Below are 24,134 nucleotides of genomic sequence, written 5' to 3' on the forward strand. Positions count from 1 at the left end.
CAATATCCAAAATATATAAAGAACTCATACAACTCAATAGCAAAAAAACGGAGATCAGATTAAAAAATGGGCAGAGGGCTTAAATAGACATTTTTGCAAAGAAGACACATGACGGCCAACAGGTGCGTGAAAAGATGCTCAACATTCAACACTTCTCATCAGGGCAATGCCAATCAAAACCACAGTGAGGTATCACCGCACACCTGTTAGAATGGCTACTGCCTTCAAAAAGACAAGAAGTAGTGAGTATTGGTGAGGATGTGGAGAAAGGGGGCCCCCGTGCACTGCTGGTGGGACTGCATATGGGGGTGACCACAGTGGAAAACAGTATGGAGGGTCCTTGAAAAGTGAAGAATAGAACTACCGATGGCCCGTCAATCCCACTTGTGGGACTATCCCGTAGCAAAAGAAAACGCTTTCTCAAAACGGCACCTTCCCCCCTCTGCTCACTGCAGCTCGATTCACAGCGGCTGAGATCTGGAAACCAGCTACGAGCCGGTCAGTAGCCGCGTGGACAGGAATGCCATGCGTACATGCAATAGAATATTACTCGGTCATAAAAAGGAGTGAGGTCCCACCCTTTGCAACAACATGGACAGACCTAGAGGGTGTTAGGCTGAGTGAAATGAGTCGGAGAAAGACAAACACCACATGGTCTTTCTCATGTGTGAAATCCAAAAAAAAAGCCCACGAAAACAAACAAAAAACCACACACGAGGCTCATACAAACGGAAAGTGTGCTGATGGCTACCAGAGCCGGGCGTGGAGGATGGGAGAAATGGCGGAAGGGGTATGCGTTTACTGAGAAATTTAAAAATTAAATAAAATAAAGAATCTAACTTAAACACACACAAAAAAAAACAGAACCCGCATCCCTGGAGGAAGGACACGGTGCAGCAGAATTCTGCTGTCACAGCTGACGACGAGGCTGTCTAGCAGAAAGCCCTGCTCACCGCCCGCGGCCCCCAAAATCATGTGGGTCTGGGTCTGGGCGCCACCCTCAGCTCGCCTGTGCCTGGTGACACCCCCACCCCCAGAGGGCTGCCCACGCTCTCATTTTCCACCCGGGCGGTGAGCAGGGCTTCCTCGCCTCAGCTCATCTGACCTGGCAAAGCCTTTGCCGCCAGCCACCTTCACACCTCCCGTCTCTCACCAGCAGGGCACCGGAGGCGGCCTGGCTGGGGGACACCTGAGCTCTCGGGCTGGCTCCGAGGGAGGCCAGGTGCACGGAGGCCAGAGGCACGCTGCCCAGGGTGGCGGCAGCCCAGCTCTGCCCCTGAGCCCGGTCGGGGGATTTGAAGAAGCCATCCAATGTCTCCGGCCTCGGCTCCTCCTCTATGAAGCTGGCACAACGGACGGCCCACCTGACACGGTCACCGTGAGGGTTACACAGGCTGACACCCATTTAACTGCTTCCAGGGACAAACCGAGGGCCACTGGAGGTCAGCTGCTGCTGTCCTTGAAGGTCCAGTTCTACTCTTCCCTGTTTGGCACAGGCCAGGGCAGGGGCAGAGGAGTCTCTGTCGTCCCCAGAGAGAGATCCTTTTACTGGCAGGAAGGAGACCAGAGGCGGCCCGGGGAGCAGGCTCGCCAAACAAACACACAGGCAAGAAAGGGCCGACCTGGGCAGCTTTGGCCTGGCTCACACAGGAGACATTCAACCCACGAGGTCTCTCCCTCCCTGGGGCCACTCAGGCCGTGTCGAGTCTACACACGCATCACATGTGTGCACACAAATGTTTCCGTTCCTGGAAAGACGGGTGCACACTGAACCATGTTTCTTCTGCCCTGGACGGAAGAGCCGCTGTGTTCAGCAGGCCCAGCCCCAGCTCCGGAGCTGACCTGGGAGGCTGGCGTGGTCCGGTGGGCCAATGAAGCGCCCCCACAGCGCCCCGTCCCCATGGCTGTGCCAGCAGCTGGTGCACCCCCCACCCCCTGGCACACACAGTGACTTTCCCCCAGCTGCAGGGCGAGGACAGGACCAAGGACCACAGCAGGCACGCAGGGGTGGCAGGAGTGGCAAGCAGGTCTCCCAGCGGCAAGAGCAGATAAAGGGTAGGGTGAGAGAGCCCGCCGGCACATCCGGGGAAGCCACGGGGTGCGGGCTTCATTAAAGCACCACGATCTTTGCGTTTAAGGAGTTCTGGCCACAACTCATCTTGACTAGAAATCGAGTGGAAGTGGAGTTTGTGGGAGGGGGACGGGGTGGTGGGGATTTTCACAAATGACTCCCTACTACATGGAGGGAACAATGAACACGGCCCTCAGGAATCGCAGCCCCGAAGGGGCCGCAACTCCCCCTGACTGCGTGGCCGGCGGAGGAGCAGAGGCCCCCAGGGGGACTCGGTGGCCGTGGGTGGAAAAAGGTCACAGGCAGCACACGACCCAGGAGCCCCACTGTGGGCGCTGCCCCAGACAGACCAGCCCGCACTTCCACCGGAGAGGGATGCAGGCGTGATGGCAAGAGGGTTGGTTCTAACGGGCCCAGCCTGGGAGTGACCCACGGTCCCACGGCGGCAAACCGCACGAATGAAGCGTGCCCAGAGTAATGTCACAGGACAACGTGAACCATCGCAAAGGAAACGCCCAGTGAAAGGAGCCAGACATGAAAGGGAGTTTTCACACTGTAGGATTCCATTTACGTGAGTTGCAAAGCCAGCCCCACGGGGCAGGGACGCCGGGTGGAAGGGGAAGGGGTCGGGCTGCAGGCACTGTGCCCCCGTCCGGGTGCCGCCCAGCTGGCGTGCCACCTGTAAAATCCGTCACACGGAACACGCGTGTGCCACATGCACGTTCCTACATCTGCACGTGGGGCAGAGCGCAGAGGCGGCCATGTCCCTGCCCATCCCCGAGCGTCTTCCGGCCGCACTGACTCTGGGCCTGGCCCGGAGACAGGCTGTGGAAACCCCAGCGGACTAGACTCTGGCGCGGCCGTGACCGCTGACACACGCTCCTGCTTCTGCTCTGGCTGCGGAGCGACCTTCACACACACACACGCACACACGCACACACGCACACACGTACCGGCCCGCCAGCGGGCGTCACAGCCCCGCACCCGCCTGTCTGCGCCGGCGTCTCACACCGGGGGTGTGGCTGCGCCGACGGGAGCCCCGGAAGCAGTCTCTCCAGGGCCCACCTTTCTACGGGTGGTCAAGCGCCATCACCATGGTAACGGACAGGCCGTCCTGTTGTCTGCGTCAATTTCAATGTAAAATTGCGTGTAATAAAAATATGCAGGGGGAGGGGTGGCGGGAGGGAAAGATCCCTCTGAACGCGTTACTCTGGACCATGCCGCTCCGTGCGGGAAGGAGAACCTGCCTGAGATCCCGCAGGACCGGGCCCCCACGGCAGCCCGCGACGCACACGGGGAACGCAGGCCTGAGCCACCCAAGGGCGCCTGGAGAACCAGCCTGCAGGGGTCCCCGAGGCACCTGGAAATCTGCCCCGGCGGTTCTCAAAGGTGCAGAAGAAATGGGCCCTTCCTCCGCCTCTGTTTTCTTTTCTTTTCTAAGATTGTATTTATTTGTTTAGACAGAGGAGAAAGGAGGAAGAAAGGGAGGGAGAGAAACATCAATGTGCGGTTGCCTCTGGAGCGCCCCCTACTGGGGACCTGGCCCACAACCCAGGCATGACTGGGAATTGAACCAGTGACCCTTTAGTTCCAGTACAGTGCCCAGTCTACTGAGCCACACCAGCTAGGACTCCACCCCCATTCTCCATAGGTTTCCTCACACCCGGCTTGTGGGACCCTGGAGCCCCTCCCAGGGTTCAGTGAGCCCCAGGGAGCAACCCTCCACCGCTCCTGCGACGCCCCTGGCCGAGCCATCCCCTGGAGCGGGGGTGCGGGGGGGGGGGGGGGGGGGCTTTCCTGTTGGAATCAGGCTGCGTGGGCAGCGCGCGGTGGCGCGGCGGCCTGTTACCTGGGTTGACCTGAGCTTCGGCAGAACTCCAGACGAGCAGCAGCAGGATCGGCGCCAGGGGCATCCTGGGGAGTGGGGTCATCTCCGGGGCGGCGACCGACCTGGAGCCTGCAGCCACCAGGGCCACGGGGAGCCAGAGAGAGAAGGAGAGGACGTGAGTGAGGTGAGGCCGCACCATGAGGCCGCCGCGCACCCGGTCACCCGGGTTCCCAGGGCCCGTTTCTGTGCCTAGGGCTTCGATCACCGCCCCGGGAGCTGAAGGCGCTGTCGGCTGCCACGGAGCCTCGGGGGTCCCACAGGCCCGCGGGACTGGACTGAGCCAGCCTCCAGGCAGGTGTGGTGTCGCCGAGGCTACATTTACCCAAACTGGGCGGTGAGACGGCGAAACTTACACCTGTAACATCCAAGTCATCCTGATGTGGATTCCAGCCTCAGTGATTTTAACGTGTGCGCCTTTCCTAAGTGGCAAGGCCGGCGGCATCCTGCCTCACGAGGGGTGAGCAGCCCCCTGAGTTTTTATCTTCCCCAGAAGGGCCGCTCCGTGGTGGGTCAGAGCCAGGCATTGGTGCAATCTCACATTTACTCAGCAGAGGCAGGTGCGGGTGGAGACGTGTGCAGAGTCTTGTGTGTGTGTGTGTGTGTGTGTGTGTGTGCGTGCGCACAGGGAGTGTACACACCTGGGACGCCTCGCTGCGTCAGCCGAGCGGGTCGAAAACAGTGACACCCTGAGAGTGACGAGCCGACCCAATGTCCAGACCTCACGCCCAGCACCCACACCAGTGAGAGCAGCAGGGTTCCTAGGAGACACGGCCCAATCTCGCACGGGGGTGAGATGCACAGGAGGGGCCCGGAGACCCCTCCAGGGTGAGAAATGGAGGTGGCACCCACACACACACTCCCAGGGACGTGTCCAAGGGACCCTGAACCCAGGAGAGATTCCCAGCGGCCAAGGCTGGGGCAATGTGAGCAAAAATAAATGAGGTGGTCCTGGATTGCAACTCAGGGTGCGAACTGGACATCCACACCGCCACGCTGACCCAAAGGACTGAACCGACCAGTGAGGATGAAGACACAGACTCCCCATGGAGAGAATTCTAGATAATTCCCACAGACGCTCTCCCCGCCCTCCCCAAGCAGGGCAGACGCCCTGTGTTTCTTCCGAGGACAAGGGGAGGGGTGTGGGTTCGTGGCGTCGCCGGGGACAGGGCAGAACCAGGCCTCCTTGTGCCGGTCACCATGGCAGCAGGGTGCCAACGAGTCCCCACACTCACGCCCAGGGAAGGACACGCGCCACAAACCTCAGAGACAGCAGGTCCGGCTGTGGGCGAGCACCAGCCCGTCACCTGCTCGGCGGTCACTCAGCCCTCCCAGCTGCCTGAGGAGGTCCAGCCGCCCTCTCAGGCACTGTCCCTACGGGCTGCTGGCCCTGACCCGAGTCGCCAATTTCTGCAGGGACCATCTCGCTGGGCCTGTGACGGGGCCAGAAAGGAGGGGCCGGCCCCCCCGGCCGGCAGCCCACAGCCTTGCCCAAGCCTGGCAGGCCTTCCCGCCCAGGTGGGCCTGGGGCGCGGGCTGGGCAGGGGCCACCAGGTGACGGGCCCAGGCAGTGCTGGAGCAGGGACCCTGGGCACCGAGGGCATGGCCCTGCAGCACCTGGGCTGGCACACCTGGGAGACCAGGCCTTGGTGGGGACAGGGACCCGCAGGCTTTGGGGCCACATGGTCACTTCAGGGGTCACTGGACACTCGGCTTTCCTTTCTGCCTAGTCATTTCCATCTCCGAGTCGAGAGCAGGGAGGAGCCCCTGGGGAGCCTTTCCCAGTCAGCAAACAGGCAGGCGGATGTGCTGGGTTTGGCAGGAGACGGCCCCAAACACACACACACACACACACACACATATACACGTACACACACACGTGCACACACGCCCACAGCCCTGCCCGACGGACTCCCGCTTTCTCTGGATTCTCAAGCTCTACTGAGGTCTCCTCCCTCCCAGCTCCCCCGGAGAGTCTCCATCTGTTCGTCTGTCCGTCTGTCCATGTTGAAGCCGGTGTGCCCCGTGACCCCGGTAACCCCGCTGCCCCACTGCAACCTCGGTCAGAGGAGCCCGGCGCCCGGCTCTGTCTGGCCCTTTCCGGCTATAAAATGTACACAGTGGGGGCACATCCCAGTGGGGGGAGGCCGAGGGCTCCCCTGACCAGGGAGAGGACAGGACCCTGGGAAAAGTCACTGTCAGGGGCACAGGTCACCAGACGCATGCCCTCCTACAGGGCAGGTGGGCGGCGCAAAAGGGCACCCGTCTCGAGTCTGGACAAGTGGGACGAGGGGCAGGACACCCAGTAACGGCCAGAGCTTTCCCAGTGCAGAGTGACCTGAGCTGAGACCCTGGACAGGTCACCTCGGCAGCTGGAGCCCGGCCATCTGGACACGCGCGGACCGACGGGACGACACCTGTCTCTCTACTCAGGACTCGAAATCGCAGCGGGGCCTGCGACTCCGGCTGCAGGTTCACCCCCCCACCAGGGCGCATGCGGGAGGCAAGCAACAGAGGTGACTCTGTCTGTCTCAAATCAATACACAGGGTTTAAAAAATACTGATAAAATAAAGTAAAAAGAAACCTAAAATGGCAACTACAGAGTTAGGTTCTGGGACTCAGAAGGATCTCGACCCAGCACGGCGCTCGGAGGCAGAAGCCTCCCTGATGGGCCCTGAGCTCGGACCGCTCCGCCCCTCACCAGCTGCCCCCCGAGCAGCAGCCCCGCTGCCCCCAGAGGGGCCTGGCTCCCTGTGGGTGGGGGGGTGCAGGGGATGGCACCCCCCTTGGGCACCTGCTCCGCCCTGGCTCTCATGCTGATGGCCCTGGTTCCGAACTACCCAGCTCAGCACATGGGACGGTGCCGGTCCCGGGGGTCAGCCTCCTCCTGCGGCCCCTCAGCCAGCTCACACGGTGACACGGGACCGAGATCCCGGCTGTTGGCTGCTTCAAATGTCACAAACACAGGCAATGAAGGAGAGAGAAGCCACAGCGCCCCCTTCAGGGCCCGCGGGCCCGTGTCTGGAATGAAGGCCACCAGGGTTGTTCTGTTGGGAGCCCGCAGGAGGACAGCCGGGGTCATTCTGGGACAGAGGCCCAGCCAGAGAAGGGACCCGGCCGAGCGTGGCGGGCGCCAAGTCCCAGGCCGCAAAACCACGGCCTACCCCCCCACCCCCACTCGGGCTGGGCAGGAGAGTCCAGCCAAAGGTCTCCTCGGAAGGAGGCCAGCTGCCCGGGCCTGGGGAGCCTCGCGGGGCCCAGCTGCAAGCGTCCCTCAGACGGGATGGAGCTGTGGGTGCCTGGAGGGAGCTGGACGTCCCCGGGCCACAGGCACGTCTCCAGGGGACCTCCCACCTCCGCTGTCCGTCTCACCCTACAGGCTGCCTGGCCTCCTCCCCTCAGACTCGGGCCTGCCTCCCAGGAGGGTTAGGGCTTCACACACTCATCAACCAGCTGCCACGGGCAGCTCATCCCTGAGCAGTGCACCGGCCAGACAGCAAAGAGAAAAAGACCTACACGCGTGTGCACGCCGACATGCCAAATGCACTCCTGCACACATACTATTGATCAGAAATGACGCCCGAGGTGTCCTTCTCCACCAGCTGCAAGGCACCGCGGAAACAGCCTCTGTCCAGCTGATGGTGTGACTTTGGACCACCTGAACCCCCTCCCCAAGACCACGTGGAGGACAGGCCCGTCACGCCCCGCCCCTCCCGGACCAAGAGGGGCAGCAGCAGTGTCTCCCGGCTGCCGTTTGCCATGGAGAACGGCCATGACCGAGGGAGCGAGCAGGAAGCGTGCGGCTGACGGTCGAGAGGCAGAACTCACACTGCAGTGGCAGCAGCTGCCCGTTAGCCACGCACACCTGCAGAGACGAGTAGCGACAGACCTCCCCGGGGGGCTGTGCGCAGGTCGTCCGTGTGAGTCCAGCTAGGCGGACTGTGCCCACCCCCGGGCAGTGATGGGCAGCTTCCGGCCACAGGCCACCGTCCCCACACCCCCACCCTGCGCGCGAGGGAGGCATCCCCGCTAGAGCAGCTTCTGCGCCTAACCTTCCTCAGAAACCTGGGCGCTCAGCACAGGACCCACCGTACGGGGATGGGGAGGCACGTCCAGAACCCACGCTGAGCCTGGTGATGGGGCAGGAGCCGGCCCCGCGCGGCCCCCGGAGGCTGACGTGAAGCCTCTTGGCCTGGCGAGGCCACGGGGATGAGGACACACAGGTCCAGCGAGATGAGCTCCAGTTGGATCCAGACCACGGTTTCCTCCGAAAATCGCCTTTCCCTTCCCGTGTTCATGGGCGCACGCCCTGCCTGATGAGTCCCGGAAGAGAGGGTTGAAGGACGCCTGGACAGCCCCCGCGAGGTCCTCGCAGCGTGGAAAACCCCGAGGCGTACCGTTAAAAGCTCCTCATCCCGTGAGTCACACCGAGCGATTCCAGGCTTGGGAAAGCCCCAACCCCGTCTCTCCTCCTTGTCCTCTGAACACCCCAGGACAGGGCTCTGGGAACGAAGTAGGTCTCTAAGAAGCCATGGCTTGTGGGATAAGCCAGCAAGGGCAGTTCTTGGGGGCCAACTCTCTCCTAACAGGTGGGAGGCTCCTTGGGAGCCGGGAGCTGGGACTGGCAAGGTGCCAACGAGCGCCCCCTCCTGGACACACTCCCCGCAGCGCCGGGCCCCTGGTCGGCTGTGCCCCTTCCCGAATCCCCCTGCCCAGCTTCAAACGCTCCCAGCAAAGCGTCCTGGCGACTGTTCTCAGGCACATGGACACGAAGATGAACCACAATTGTCAGTCTCCAAAGAGCGAGTAGGTTCTGCTCTGCCCCAGAAAGGCTCCGTTCAGTTGCGGCCTTTACGGGCGGTCAGGGTGGCACAGGCACAGACCGCTGGGGTGACAGATGGGCCGCCCTGCAATTCTGTCCAATGCCACAGCTGCCCCCCGCCCCACAGCCGGCCAGCTCAGGGGTCAGCCCCAGGCTGCACCGTGCGGCGTGGGCTCAGCTCTCAAGTTACGTCACTCTCGTGACTCAGTTTCCTCATCTTGGAAATGGGGTTCTAACAGCAGCTGTGCCCAGCAGGACCGGCGTGGACACAGGAGAGGTCACCAGAGACACACTTGGCCTCACGCCGGTGCTGCTATTACTATTGTTCTGGGTTATAAACGATGGGACCGTCTCATTCCACGGGGACAGTGCTCTGACCGCCCCGAGGACATGGCCAGCGCTCACACACATTAAATTACCGGGACACTGCCACCCTCTGGCAGCAAACCAGGTCCTGCCCCCTGGGCTCACACAGAGGCAGCGCCGGAGCCTGCGCAGTTGCCCGACGCCAGCCCCTGCTGAGACGCGCTTCTCTCCGTCTGTCCCCCGCTGCCCTCGCTGCCCTCGCTGGGGGCCCTGCAGCGTCCCGCCATGGCCTGAGGAGCGTGGTCCAGCTGGGAGCTGCTCCGGGAGAATTCTCACCCAGGAGAATCAGTTCTGGTGCTTCGTAAAAACTGTCTCTGACGCTAATCCCTAAGACCAGCCCGAGGCTCCTGTGAGGTTGAGCAACAGAGAAGGGGGGGTCACTTCTAAATGCTGCGGCTCCCCCATGGGTGGGACCCACCGAGCGGGGCGGGACTCCTCAAGGGGAGGGGACAGGGCTCCCAGGGGTCCAGTGGGGGCGACCTCAGCAGGAGATTTGGAGCAGCCAGGCCAGGGCCTTGGGTCCAGAAATCAGGGTGCACAGGAAGGACCAGGCAGCTGCAGGCTGCGGGTGGGTGGGAGGAGTGGGCTGCTCTAAGGCGGGGGTTCAGCCCCAGCCCCCAGGGTGAGGCTGTCAGCTGCATTTCCGGCCGGGACCCGTGCGGGGCCGGTCCTGCCATCACCCACCAGAGGGGCCTCCTCAGTGTCTCTTTCCAAACCCGTCTCGCTGTGGCCAAGGCCCCGGGACGAAGGCCAGGGGCTCGGCTTGGCCGGGAGCCGGTGAAACAGGACACCCACCCCAGGGAAGGAGTCACCGCCAAACACACACGCCCTCGGCCAATGAGGCCAAGCCCAGGGGCCAGAGAGGGGCCGGGGAAGGGGGCCAGCTGTCTCCTCCCTGACTGTCCAGGAGCCCAGTTCCCCCAGAAGGAGGGACTCTGCTCCTGGCCCACACGCCCGCCCACGGCGGCTCAGCGACCCTCCGTGAGCCCTGGCTGCTCGGTGAAGGCTTTTGTCCTCGGAGAGAGAAGGGCTGGCCTCTCTGCGTGCCCGACGCCCACTCTGGTGGACCCTGTCTCCCCACCTCCAGCCAGGCGGGTGGCCGAGCCAGGGCAATCCCCAGGGACAGACGCCCTACAGTCGCACACATGTTAGCCCCAGAACAAGCTGGTTGGGGAACTTTTGCTGTGGATGAAGCAGAGCCGGTGGCTGGGAGCCTCGCACGTTCCAGGCGCAGGAAAGGGCTTCGCAGCTCGGCACTCCCGCCAGCCTGCTGTGCAACCAGGGCCAAGTCACTCGCCCTCTCTGAGCCTCACGTCTCAGCCAGGCGATGGGGCCGCGGTGGCGCTGGTGCCACCTGGGAGCACCTGGCACTAGCGAGTGCGCCACACAGGGCGGCTGCGTGTGTCTGAGCACAGACATCTTCGTCCTCCAAATAATCCTATAAGACAAATTTTTAAAGATTTTATTTTATTTATTCTTAAAGAGGGGAAGGGAGGGAGCGAAACATCAGTGTGCCTCTCACATGCCCCCTACTGGGGTCCACAACCCAGGGACGTGCCCTGTCTGGGAATCGAACTGGCAACCCTGTGGTTCCCAGGCCAGTGCTCCGTCCACTGAGCCACACCAGCAGGGACTAAGACCATTTTTTAAAAATCCCCTCACCCTGAGAGGATCTGGCCCCGTGTCCCATCCCCAGGCCCAGCAGGTGTCACTTGTCACCGGGAACAGCCACTTCAGCCTCCTCTCGTCAAAAGCTCCCATTTCCGCGTGGAGGGGCCGTGGTAAGTCAGGGAAGCCGCCCGCCTGGCCGGCCAAAACCCCAACGAAGTCAACAAAGTTCAACGCGACTCGTCTTCTGGAGACAAAGTCCCAGCGTTAGAAATCAGCTGCGCGGCAGTGCCACCGTGAGCCGGGGCGGGCGTTCGAGTCCCTGCGTGCTCCAGGCCGGTTCCGAGCTCTGTGAATCAACGTGCGATGGAGGACCGGGCGGAACGAGGTGAACGAGGGAATTTGAAAGGCCACACTTAGGTGTGTGAGGCTCTGCGGAGCACGAGATCAGCGGAAGGAGCTAACACACCGCTGCGCTCGGGCAGGCGAGTCCTGCTGGACGGTGACGTGGTCCTATCACAACAGAAGCAGGAGTGGGCTCCCGGAACACGTCCATCACCCACAGCCCTTGCGCAGCTCCCACACCCAGAGAGCTGCACGGAGCACCGGACACAGGTGCAGACCGGGACCGCGCCCGTGTCTGGGTTTTGGGGGGAGGATGGGGAGACGAAGGCAGTGCCAGGGTGGAAGCAGTGGGGGGCCACGGGTGCTCCGGGGGCCCCGGCGGGGACTTCCCAGAACAAACAAATCAGGTGCCAGGCCCGGGTGTGCGAAGACGGCAGGTGGGGCGGGAAGGGAGGCTGCGGGTGAGCACCCCCGGGTAGCCGGGCCCAGCAACCCGAGCGAGCTCCCAGGGGCCCGAGGAAAAGGGTCTACCAGTGACCAGAGCGTGAGATGTGACTCGAGCGTGGCCCGTGTGGCAGCCGGGAGGCAGAGGGAAGCAGACGCCTCGCCCGGCCCCGGCTCCGGGCGAGTGCGGGGGGGGGGGGGGCCCGTGGGAGCACTCAGCGTGGGAGAGGCGGGCCCAGGCGGAAGCAGCGGCCCAAATCGCCGCCCCAGGCAGTGAGAAGAGCAGGGTGACGAGGACACGCTGGGCTACGGGAGCCAGTGCTGTGTGATTTGGGTTCCGTACCAAGGGGAGGAGGACAGAGCTGAGAGGAGGCGGGCTCCCCGTGTGGGCAGCTGGCCGCCCTCCGGGGCGACTGGCCCTGGTGCGGCACCGTGGTGTCAACTGTCCGCGTGCACAGGAGACGCCCATGGATTCGGCGTGTCATCGCGGTCACAGCTACCTGGCAAGTGGGTCGCTGTTCGTCGCTGGCCGGTCGCCACGGCCACCCGAGCCCCAGCCCCAGCCCAGGGTCACTAGCACCCTGTCCCCACCTGGGTGAGCAGCCCGGAGTCACAGCCAAGGGAGGGCACCGCTCCGGCAGAACTCGGCCAGGGCCCAGGGCTGGGTCGCCGTCCACAGCAGCAGCACTTCGCCAAGGCACCGACTCCCGGGCGGGGGTCAGAGGCCAGCGCCCCAGCCAGCACCCGCGGGGGCGGGGCGGGTGCCAAGGACACGCTCAGGTCGCCTTCCATCCACCTGTTGGCTGTCCCCAGCCTGTGTGCCGGTGGCCGCCATGGGCAGTGCAGGGACAACCGTGGCCTCCGACGCACACAGGCAGCCCTGCTCTGGAGTCGGGGCTGCGCGTCCCCGACAGGCAGGTCCGTGCCCCCGCATGCTGAGTCTCCACACACAGAACTCAAAGTCAGGAAACTGGCAGCTTCTGTGCAGTCAGCGTGGCCTGCAGTGAGACACTCAGACGCGAGAGCCAGCGCCGCCCGAGCTCAGACCTCGGCTTAACCACCCGTCCGCCATGGGTGGGACGTCGCCCCTCCGAGCCTCCAGCACTGTGGCGGGAAAACGCCACAGTGACCCCTCGGGGGAAGGCCGGGCAAAGCCCCAGCACCCCCCTCACCGGGAGCGGGGCAGGCACCAAGGTCGTGGGGGCAGACCCAGCCGGGGCCACAGCCACAGCTGGTGCTCATGGAGCAACACATGGGTCCTACGCCTGGCACTCTGACCCCAGCTCCGGTTCCCAAGGGTCAGTGCCACTTGGAACACTCCCCAAAGCCAAGGGCGCCTCCCCGGCCCATCCCGGCCCTCTCTGGCCCGACGCTGCTATCTCTGTGTCAACCTCCAGCAGGTTTTCCGGAGCAGGTGCCCTGGCCTCGAGTCAGCCGGGAGCTCAGAGGGGCGGGCTCAGTGGTGGAACGCCCGCACCCACCAGAACGGCCCCTGCACCCTGGACGCTCATCTCTCTGTGGGTCCAGCACTGACGGGGTCGGGGGCTCAGGACTGAGCTCTCCTGTGCCCGGCCCTGTGTCTCTGGCCACCAGGTGCCCCTGCCCCCAAACACAGGCACTGGGGTCAGGGTGTCAGTCCAGCACCAAGGCCAGGCGGACCAGAACCTCGGGCCAGAGCACCCAAGGCTGCCGCTTGGCCACCAGCGGCCCTTCCCTCAGTCGTCTGGGCAAACGCCCCGAAAAGTCACGCCCTCCCCACAGTGCACAGAACCAAATCAATAAAGCGAAACGGAAAACGAACCCAAACAGGGCGGCGCGCTCGTTCCCCTCGGCCAGGCCTGGGTATGCGAGGCTGGCCCTCCTCCCAGAGGGGTCGGCAGGTCACTCGCCCTGAACCCACTGAGGGAGGGCAGGGGAAGCAAGCCAGGCGGTGGGGGCCGGGCTGGGGCCCAGGCTTGAGACAGTCGCAGCGGCAGAGACCAGCCCTGCGGCGTCCACGGCCAGCCACTGCCCTTCCCCCAGGGACACGAGTCCCTGCAGGTGAGGACACCGCAGCACAGAGTGGCTGGCGACCTGCCTGCCACCCAGCAGGGAAGGGGCAGAGCCAGGCTGCAGGGACAGCTGCCCCACGGCACCGGCCCCTCCCACCCTCATGCCCGGCGGGCGCATCCGAGCGGACAAGCTCCTGACCCTCCTGTAGCTTCCTCGCCCGAGGGACCAGTCGCCCGAGGAAGAGGAGACGTGGAATTCATGTGAAGTGTCACCTCACAGAGACGCACAGGTGTGCTGACCGGCCGCTGAGGCACCTTTGGGGCCCGCGCACACCCCCAGTCAGATGGCCAGCTGCACCATCCACGAGCGAGGTCATGCGAAGTCCCCGGTGAAGTCCTGCCCTTGGCGTCCTGCACGTCTGTCACTTGTCCCCACAGCCGGTGGGCCCCGGAGGAGCCCACTGCCTTTCCCTGAAGTTCCCTCAGGCGTTCGGCCCCGGCGCTGCTGCCAGATCCTGCAAACAGACGGTGTTCCCGCTGCGTGTAGGTGACACCCCCGCCTGAGGGTGCAGGGGACGGCTGGCCGTGTCGCCCACCCCGAGGGCCTGCTGAGCTCTGGCCCCAGCCCTGTGCCCCCTGGTGTTCACACCCCGCCCCCACTGCCGTCAGAAAGCGTCCGTCCTTGCTCGGCTCGTTCCCGGTTCTGATGCCCCCCTCTGCCCCCTCCCTGGCCTTAGCACCACAGTGGGTTCCAGAAAGAGCTGCAGAGGTGAACAAGCGAGATCTCGGCCCTTGAGCAGCTCGGCCTCTCGTGCTGGGAACCAGACAGAAGGAGCAGAACGTTCTGGGCGCAGTCAATGCGGGCGCCGCCACCCCCCCCCCGCCCCTCCTGTGAGGCTGAGTCACAGGACCCACAGCCCCCCCACCCCCCAGGTCCGACGCACCCTCGGCGTTCGGGGGAAGCCTTGGTTTCCCCAGCGGGCCTCAGGCGTGGGGCAGGCGTGGACCTGACGGGAGGGGGCAGGCGGTCCAGGCAGAAGTTGTCCCTGAGCTGAAGGTCCCTGTGGGGTCGGGGAGGGGCTCACGCGAGACAGAAGGTGGGTGGGGACGCGACGTTGGGAAGAGCAGCTGGGATTCGATCTGGAAGCCGCTGCCACGGGAGCAGGGTTTGGACCTGTGGTGGGTGGGGGGCGCGCCTGGGCCAGGGCGGAGCTCAGAGCGCGGCCCACTGTCCTTTGCCCCCAGGGGCGGCGTGACCGGCGGAGAGGACTGAGCTGGGAGCCCGACAGGCCTTTCCGAGGGGGACGCCCCTCAGAGCCCCAGGGAAGGAGGGGGCGGCCCAGGCGCCCACCAACTCTCTCTGAAAACAACAAAACCCCTCACGACGCTGCCCCCTGTTAGAAATTACATACCTTCTTCCACTGCCCCTTGTGCTGCCGAAGGAGCCCGGGTGTCGCTATGAGCCGCCGACTCTGGGAAGAACCAAGTGGGCTCTGGAAATCAAACGTGGCTCCCGTTCTGGCCTGTCTTCATGCATGTGTTCTTCTGTCCGTTTTAACGTAATGGACTTAATACCTTTACATAAGTCTGTGACTTCCAATTTCAGTTCATGTAAAGCCGGAAGCACCTTCCTGTGCTATCTAAAATCCTCACAAACCGTCACGTTGAAAAGGATGACAATCTGCATCTTTGACCAGCCCCCTCCCGCCCCTGTGCCCACCACTGGGATCGTTTCCGTTCTGTACCCAAGGCCACATCTTTGTGCAGAAATTGTGTCCCTTTTGGGCCCTTCCCTTGTGACAGCGAACTTGTCCATGAAACAGTGAGGGCGCTGCCAACGGCCACTCTTCTTGCTGAATCGATTTACAATCCCGGGGGTTTTATTATTTCTATAGAATCACGAGTGTCTGTATTGAATGCAAGGAGTCTCTCTGTTTTAATAGCTTTTCTTTAATTATAAGAATATTTCCTCTTTGCAGAAAAGACAATTCTCCATAAAATTAGCCTCTGGGGGAAGAGGCCCCTTTGCGTGAAGTTCCCGGTGGGCTCTCCCTGCCCCCCGGCCACCCGCCCCTCGGACCCTCAGGTGCAGTCAGTCCCGCCATTCGCCGAGGGTGTTCTGCCGCGTGTTTCCCCGTGAAGGGCGAAGGCCGGTCCCCACCCAGAGGCGCCGTCCCCTGTGCCGGGCTTGGGAAGGCGGGTTGTGCAACAGGAAGATTAATGACGTTCCCTGGCCCCTGGGCCAACGTGTCTCATTCTCCAGCCCGGACGCGGTTGCTGGCCTCGCCCGCAGAACCCCAAGAGGCTGTGGGACCCTCCCTGTGCGAGGGGGCCTCTCAGGCTGAGGCCCCGGGGCCACGCGGCCCACCCACCTGCCCCTCCCTGTCCATCTCAGCCTCCACACCTCTGCTCCAGCCACTGCAGCAGGTGCTTGTCACCTGCCTGGGGACGTCAGCCAACTATCTGCAAGGGACCACTAGCCTTTCTCACGCACTCTGAGTGGGTGAATGCTAAGCCCACCGGTGCTCAGTCCTCAGGGGCCACGGTGCCACTCCCCGTTCACATGTCCCCCCATGTGCCCGAGCGGAGGCCTCGGCTGGCAGCCTGGCTCTGTGCACCTGCACCTCTCAGCTGGAAGCCGTGACCGGAGGCCACAGGTGGGACTGTCCCAGGGACATGGGCAGGGACACAGCCTGGCAGCCCCGCGGGGCGGCCACCGCTGTTGGGCTGAAGCCCAGACTCAGGAGCGAGGCGCGGGCTGCACGCAGTCACACGGGCAGCTTGTGGTCCGTAGTCCCAGACACCCTCACACAGCATTTGCCGTCGGCTCTTCCCACCCTCCAGGAAAGTCGAACGCATTTTAAACCCTTGGTGGAAGGAGTCCACGTGATGAGATCGATCATTTCTTCTGAAGGAAGGGCCGGGGGCGGGGCCCGGGCGGGGACCTTCCCTGCCCCCCGTGGGGGTCAGACTCACAGCTCCATGGCAGACGGGGACGCAGCGGTGGCCCAGGCTGGACGTCACAGCAACTTCCTATCCTGGAGGGTGAGGGTTTTCGGCCTTTGTCACCTCACGGCACACACACTAATCACTGAGATTCTGCAGCACACCAATAAACACACTGACAAAAACAGAGATCTAGCCTTGACTCCTTCAGAGCAGACAGCGATCCCGGTGAGGCTGCCGTCACGTTTTATCGGACAGTCCGAGGGACAGCGGTCCGTGCCCCTGACCAAACGGTCAGATGTCGCCTGGACGGATGACCACGGCTTTCGGGAACACTCAGGGTCCATCTCACAAGCCAGAGACCAGCTGACGTTCTGCTGTGAAGGTGCAGACAGAATGTGTTTTTGGCTTTGTTGGTCGGGGGTCTCTGTGGTGACTTGTCCCCGGGCCGGGGTCACTCAGGAGAAGCCATGGTGACACGGAAGGAAGCTGGGTCCTCATCCACCTCCGTTTACCGAGCAGGCGGCCACTGGGCCTGGGCCGAGTCAGAGGCAGCCCCTCACTCTGAGCGGGACCGTCTGCCAGGGAGGAGCAAGAGCTGGTGACAGCCTTGGGGAACCCGGCTGCTTTGGTCTCAGGACAAATGCCGAGACCCAGAAGTCTCGCTGTCACCTCTGTGACCTCGGTTAGCATCAGAACCTGCCCCGAGCGTGCTCCCCAGGAACCCGTGCGTCCCACCATGCCAGTTCTGTGGCCGTTTCCGAGGTCTGAGGCCCGGGTGCCTGTACCACCAACGGGCTCTGGGGTGACCTGGGTGCTGCGGGTGGATGGTCCTTCCACTCGGAAAGGCCGTCCTGCAAGAAGCCAGGGCTGCGTGGACACAGGGTGGGCCAGTTCTCGGTCCCCGGACAGAACAGCGCGAGTGACGGGGGCAAAAGCACCGGGTGACGAGGCCACACGGTCCTTCTCATTAATTCCCCAGGGAGTTGTGTGCTCCCCCCACAGAGAGACCCCAGCCCCCTCCATCCAAGGCGGGAGCGGAGCCGTGGCCTGGGGAGCAGGGGCTTTGAGGGGCCGCACTCTCAGGAGGAAACTGGGTGGACGCTGTCAGCCGGAGCCGCTCAGCATCTGTCCCTCAGCCCCAGGCTGGGGCCGGACTGGCCACGGTGACATGAGAACCAGCAGGCGCCGGACGTCGGCCCGGGAGACTCCGGCAGCCGTGAGGGCAGAGCAGCTGTGGTCGCGTCCTTGGGCCCCTGGGGACTCTGTGGACGTCGAGGCCAAACGCGAGACGGGGAGCTGAGAAAACGGTGGCTCCCAGGGTCTCACACACGAGACGGTGGGCCCCGAGCGTCCCCCGGTGGTCTGATGCCACGGGACCCTCGGCCTGGGCCAGAGCGGCACCCTCACCCCGCAGGACGGCGTCGGAAACGCGCCTCCCCGGGCTCCCCGCCCCCCGTCTGAGAGGCACCACGGGGATGCGGCCCCTCCCGCCCTCCACCTTCCCGCCCCGTGAGGTCCTTCCTGGTTCGCGGCTTGGCCCCACCGAGGGCCAGACCCACCGCCCTCCTCAGAGAAACCCCCGCCCGGCCTCCCAGGTGGGGCCCAGGCTGGGGTCCTCTCTGCTTCACACGTGGCCCCTTCGGGTCATCTCCCGAGTCCCTCAAACATCACGGGCACTCAGTGCACAGCTACTGTTTCCGCAACTGGAAACGGCGCCCCCGGTCCTCAGACCCCAGGACAAACACGAGCGCACTGACCCCCTCGTGCCACCGGCTTGTGTTGTTCACGATCCCAGAGCCCGGCCCACCAGGCGCGTCCCAGCCGACCCGAGACCCACGCACCCCGTGTCCCCGTGTCCCCCGTGGTCCTGTCTCGTCAGTCGCCTGGCACAGCTGAATTCCAAACCGCCCCACTGTCCCCCGTGTGCGTGACCCGTCCTGGGACCGCAGACATTGCAGGACACTCCGGTCCCAGTCCCCACGCCCCCCTCCCTGCCACACACCCTGGAAACGTCCTCCGGGACACACGGACCAGACGCCCCATCCCAGAGACAGGAGAACCGGACGAGGGGCGGAGGCGGCCCCCAGCCCCCGAAGGAAAATGCAGCTACAGCTGCAAACGCTGGCGTTTCCTCCAAAGGAGGCGTCACTGCGCAGCCTGTTCCTCCGTGTCCCTTCGGGGAGAGACAGAGAGGGGAAGGGGTGAGTGACAGGCAGAAAGGGGGGGATGCGGAAGGAAAACGGAGAGACCAGAGCAGGACGGGGCCAGAGGGGAGCTGGCACCCCGCGTCTCACCTCCTGACAGCGTCCTCTGGCCGCTTGTTCTGACATCTGTGAGGGGACCTGGGGACGGCTCCGGCCTCACAGAAACACCGGTGCTGTGAGCCCCGAGCCGGAGCCCCCAGGCCCAAGCCGACAACACAGCAGAACCGGGCCTTCGCCACCGAAGGTTCTGAGTCTCGGCAAAGACGCGGGCGCCCTGAGAGGCAGGCGAATGACCGTGGCGCGTGAGGACGAAGCCCCGGGCCCCAGTGTGAGTTTATAACTCGCCTCCATCACCGGGGTTCCAGTTTAGATGCTGAACACTAGTTCTGCCTAAGGAGACGCACAGGAAACCCAAACTCAGGTCTCCAAACCCGAGGACCCTCGGTCTCCCCGAGCTCAGAGGGGACGAAGCCCGGAGACCAGAGGCCCCAGGAGCATCTTCCCGGGGCACCCCAAGCGCCCCTTCCAGGCCCACGCCACGGCCGAGGGGCGGGGGCGCCAGGTGAGCCAGGCTAATCACGGCATGAGCCTGGGACCAGGCAGTAATAATTTCTGAAACGGCCTCTTCAGATTAAGTGGCGGGGAGGGAGGACCACAATGACAGCGTCTGGAGGCGGAGCCGTGAGGTTCAGTTGGTCACCTCTGAGGAAGCCCGTGTGACAGAGAGGCCTGCAGTGAGTCCTCTGGTCAGTGGTGCCGTGGGGCTCTGCACTGCTCGTTGTGAAACGCGCATCACGGAGGCGGCCCAAGACCCCTTAGGCCTCTGGTGTGGGCAGACTGTTGGGGGGAGGAGGGGAGAGGGGAGGGCAAACACCACCTTTGTTTAGGGAGCGACCTCTCTGGGGGTCCGTCCCCAGCAGGGGCGCCCACACCGAGCCCCTCGCTGCAGGAAGTGGGTGACGGCCCAGCGAGGCCAGGAAGGAAGAGGGAGACGTCTGTCCTGCTCGGAGGCTTGGCCTCTCCAGCACGTCTGCCCCAGGCGACCCAGGTGCCCAGCCGCAGGGGAATTCACAGCCCCGCCCTGACCTTGGTCTTCAACTCTGAGTTGTCCTGGGCAAACGGGTCCTGTGTGCTGCTCTCAGGCTGGCCCCGGTCGCTCCCTGCTCTGACCCCCCCCCCCCCCATCGGCATCGGCAGCAACGCCAGCTTCTCGGGGTCCTTCCAGGCCCTCCCTCCAGCTTGTCGGGGTTCCCCCGCCGCCTGGTCAGAACTTGGCCCCTTCGCTTCCAGACGAGTCTCTGACGGCAGCGTTCTCAGTCGGGGGGACTTAACTGCATCTCCCCACAATTTTCCTTCCTTTCTGCTTTAAGCTGAGGGACACGTTCACACTCCACAAGGCCCAGAGCACCCCCAAACGTGAGAGAGCACCCCCGTGTGGGCGATCACGCCGAGCTCCCGGCCAGCTGCCCACCCCGGCTGCATCCTCACTGCTGACGGAGTCAGGGTCAGTCTGTCACCACTGGTCACAGCAGCCTGCTGCTGCCCGAGCGCCGCTCACCCCGACCCTGGGTTCCCTCAGGGGCACGGAGCCCACACTTGCTCATGTCCCTCGGCCGCCCCCAGACCCTCCACCGAGACACACGCTGGAAGGAGAGACTGCTCGTGCGATCGGGCCCGTCGGTGACACTCAGTCCCGCTCGCGCACAGGACACAGAGGGGAAGAAGGAACACGTCGCATCTACTAAACCTGTTCACACCGTTCTAGTCCTGCTCATCTCAGTTTCAGGAAAGGGAAGCCGTGGGTGCCCCCAGCCCGGCCCGGGGGCCCTCGAGGGTGCGTGCTCCTTCGCACAGACAGGGCCGCGCCCTCCGCCCTGAGTGGCCCCCGGGAGCCTGGACGGTGTCTGTCGTGGGATGCTCACACCTGCGTCTCTGGTTCGCCTGGGGCCCTCCCCAGACCATGCACCCTGCCCACCCATGTTCCTCCCTCCGTCTGCTCCTCAAAGGGCTCTGCAAACGCTCGGTGAGCAAGCCCACGAGAGGAAGGGGGAGCACAGTGCCACCCGGGTCCTTGTGACCCCAAAAACGCACCCGAGGGAGGTGGTCAGAAAACACAGACACCCGGTCACTGCCCACGGAAGGTCTCGTTGGTGGTCAGGGGCGGCACCCAGCACCTGTCTTTTTATGAAGCTCCGCAGGGGATTCTGACGCCGGCCAAGGCTGAGCCCAAGGGCACAGAGATGAGGGGGTGGGGGGGGGCTGTCAAATCTCCGCCCACATGCAGAAAAAGCCGCTCATGGGTGGAGGTAGGAGCTGGGCTGGGCCCCCACGGAAGGAGATCCTAGTTTCGTGTGAGCACACGTTTAATATCATCCCAATAATCTAAGCCCCTGAGAAACAGGTGCCCGGACAGCGCAGGTCTTGGAGGAGGAGCAGGTGGGAGACCCCAGCTGAGTCCGTCGGTGCCCCCTCTCACCTGCGTGTGTGACCCTCATTGGCCCGGGACCGGCAGGGCAGCCGCTTCCCTGCAGCCTCGTGCTGACCCAGCCGGGTGACCGCAGCTGGAGCACCTGGGGCTGAGGAAATCCAGGACCTTGGGCGGCAACAGCTGATGCCCCCACAGAGACCCCCCTGGGCCCATGCCCTGCGCTCACAGCCCCCCACGCACACAGCGGGCTTCGCTGTGAGAAGCAGCGCCCCAGGTCCCTTGGTGCAAAGCGGCCCTGCGAATGTTTCAGCCGGAAAAACTCGGAGAGAGAAACTGGGAGACCGACCCTGAATCAGCCTTGTCCTGGGCAGCACAGGCCCCTGCAGGGCACACGGGGACGATGCGGTGACCGACGTTTGGGGAGGGGTCCAGGCCAAGCAGGCCACCGGCTTCAGCGGAAAGCCGTCCGTGCGGAGAGATGGCTTCCGATCCAGGAGGCAGCTGCCCACGACAGCGGGGTGCTCAGGCCCCTTGGGGCCTGCAGACCCAGACACGGCCGGCGTCTTTAAACCACAGTACCGATGGACACGGCCGCCATTCCAGTCACACACACAGGGACCAGGATGCACACGGGGTGGGCGCTGCGCCAGGCAGCGGAGATGCCACCCCCGGGCCTCCCCAGGCCCCAGGCTCCAGACGACCTCCGGGGAGATCCCACAGGGCTCCCGGCCCACCCTGCCCCACCCCGTGTGGGGACAGTGAGCACTGTCACGGCTCGGGGACTCAGACACGGGTGTGCACCCGCATCACAGGGAGAACACACTTCCAGAGCTGAGTGAGGGGCGCTGACGCGGCCATGGCAGTGACGGACGGTCCCTGACGCCCGCGGACACCGGAAACTGCCCTCACCCTCCTCGGGTGCCAGCCGAGATTCCGTTTCAACAGCGAGACGCCAGCCATCGCAACAAGCACAGAGCAAGAGCCAGGTGCACCTGAGAGTCTAGGTCACCAGCTGCGATTCTCTGAGCAGCAGGTCCCCTGCTCTGAGCCCCGACGTCCTTGCCCTGGGGCCGATGCCCACGGGACGGCGGGTGCGGCCGCCCCATGCATGGGGCCCGGGGCGGGTGAGCCCTCGGGTGTCCGCTGGCTGGTCTCCACCCTCGGTCGAAAGTGCCATGGACACCAGTGCCCCGCTCCCTGCTCACTGACGGCCACCGTCCTGTGCTGGCAGCTAACTAAGGTCCGGTAGGACCCTGGCCTCGGAGGGCGCCCGGTGGGGAGTCTGGAGACCCTTGCTCAGGTCAGCTCACTTGCAGCCCCCGTGAAGCGGGGCCCGGAGAGGCCCCGGCTCTCTGTCCGTCCTCCCGTCTTCCTGCGGACGGTGCTGAAGCTGGGCCGTCAGCAAAATGGTGCTGAGGCCCCGCGGGCCTGGCAGTGCAAACTCCCGCCCGAAATGGCTGGCCTGACGGCTTCCGCCGCTCGGGGGAAAAAAACACTCCTTCCCCTTGGATGGGACTTTTGAGCCGCTGCCAGTACTGTGAGGTCCCGGTGGCAAACAGCCCCGAGTCCCACTAACAAAGGGGACAGCAGCCCAGTCCAGCGATGAGGTGGGAGGACCAGGCCGCCCTCGGGGTTTCCCACCACCGTCCACTCAGGCCCCATCGGCGCGGAGCTGAGGTATGAGGCCGCCCCTCTGCCCAAGGCGCCCCTCTCTGGACAAGTCAGCACTCCGTGCAAACGAAAGCCCCCCCTGACGGCCTCTCCCGAACGGGGCCCCCTCCGAGGCCCGAAGCCGCAGCTCCCCACCCGGCGCCTCTGCCCGGTCCAGCTCTACGTCCCTTGGCCTGGCTCCTCGGACCCCAGATTGGCGGGCTGCTGCTGGGACTGGCAGCCACTGCGGGGTCCCCCGATTCTGCCCATGTTCTTGCTCTTAGCTCTTTTTAAGCCTCCCTCCAGACCCTAAAAAGGCAGGACCTTGATTTCTGGAGTCCACGGTCCCCGGCGGCTTGGGCCTCCTTTGTCCACTTTTCCTAACAGGCCAGGAGAGGCACCGTGAGCGCTTTCGCTTTCGGAAAACGAAAGAAAGGCAGAAACTCGCGTCACTCACATTCGTCCAGGAGCGCGCGGCTGCGGGAAGGAGAAAGCAGGGCGGCTGCTGTCCGTGGCGTCCCCCGGCCCCGAAGCGGGGCTTGGGTGTGGAAGGCCCCTTTTCCCGCCCTGCCCGCGCGGGAGCCGGTGGCAGGCACACATCCACGGGCTGATGCAAGACGCCTTTGCGAGAACCTCACATTCTGAGGATTCCTGGGGAGGCGCCAGGCTCCCAGCATCCAGCACACAGCACATTTGGTTTCAATTAGGAGGGGCTGGGAGCAGGGGCAGAGGCACCAATCAGAGCCGTCCCCTGTTTGGAGCCTCGCTGTGCTGACCCACGGGACCAAGGGCAGAGCTGTAATTTACAGCAAAACCCATTCATAGAAGAAAAAATATGCTCGGCCCGGGAACAGTCCGAAAGACACCGGCCTCCTCCGCCCTGTCCCCAAGCCCCCTCCCTGGAGGACGGGCCCCAAGAGGTGACCCCGCCTCATCTTCTCCCTCAGCAGGAGCTCGGGCACAGAGGAGGCTTGGGGCTCTCTCTCGGCCGCAGCTTCCGGGACAGCTGGGTCACATACATGCAGCTGATCTCCCGTGTTTTACCCGTGAAAGCCTGGAGCTGGGCCCTCCCTCCGGAGACCCAACTTTGTCCCACCCTCCCCCCCACCCCCACCAGAAACACGGGGCCATCGGAGGCTCCAGGGTTTTCCCACTCGATTCCCTGTTGGTCGCTGCCTCGGAGGGCCTGTTGCTGTCCCAGGTTCAGGCTGCTAAATGAAAACACGAGCGTTTACAAGGACTTTCTAAATTGTTTTCAAAACGTGTTTTTTTTCCCTCCCGTCTGTGGCCATGGCCAGAGATGGTGTGGAGGGGAAGGCAGGCCAAGGGAGGAAGCCAAGGGGAGGGGAGGCCTGCAAATGACAGCTTAT

At 64.0% G+C, this 24,134-nt stretch overlaps 1 protein-coding gene across 2 annotated transcripts in view; it reads right to left on the reverse strand.

Moving 5' to 3' along the window:
• DDR2 (discoidin domain receptor tyrosine kinase 2) overlaps positions 1–23,678 on the reverse strand; it is a 53,252-nt gene extending 29,574 nt beyond the window's left edge. The window contains exons 1-3 of one of the 2 annotated variants that reach the window (XM_053659377.1): positions 23,222–23,678; positions 23,089–23,144; positions 3,921–4,028 (exon numbers count right to left, since the gene is read on the reverse strand). In XM_053659377.1, the coding sequence (XP_053515352.1) occupies positions 3,921–4,028; positions 23,089–23,144; positions 23,222–23,457 (400 nt within the window). In that variant the 5' untranslated portion in view covers positions 23,458–23,678. The remainder of the gene's footprint in view (positions 1–3,920; positions 4,029–23,088; positions 23,145–23,221) is intronic. The other variant, XM_037149492.2, reaches the window with a different exon arrangement.
• Between the last annotated feature and the right edge of the window lie 456 nt (positions 23,679–24,134).

Source organism: Artibeus jamaicensis, unplaced genomic scaffold (assembly GCF_021234435.1).
Source record: "Artibeus jamaicensis isolate MK-2021 breed Jamaican fruit bat unplaced genomic scaffold, CSHL_Jam_final scaffold_625, whole genome shotgun sequence".
Lineage (NCBI taxonomy): Eukaryota > Metazoa > Chordata > Mammalia > Chiroptera > Phyllostomidae > Artibeus > Artibeus jamaicensis.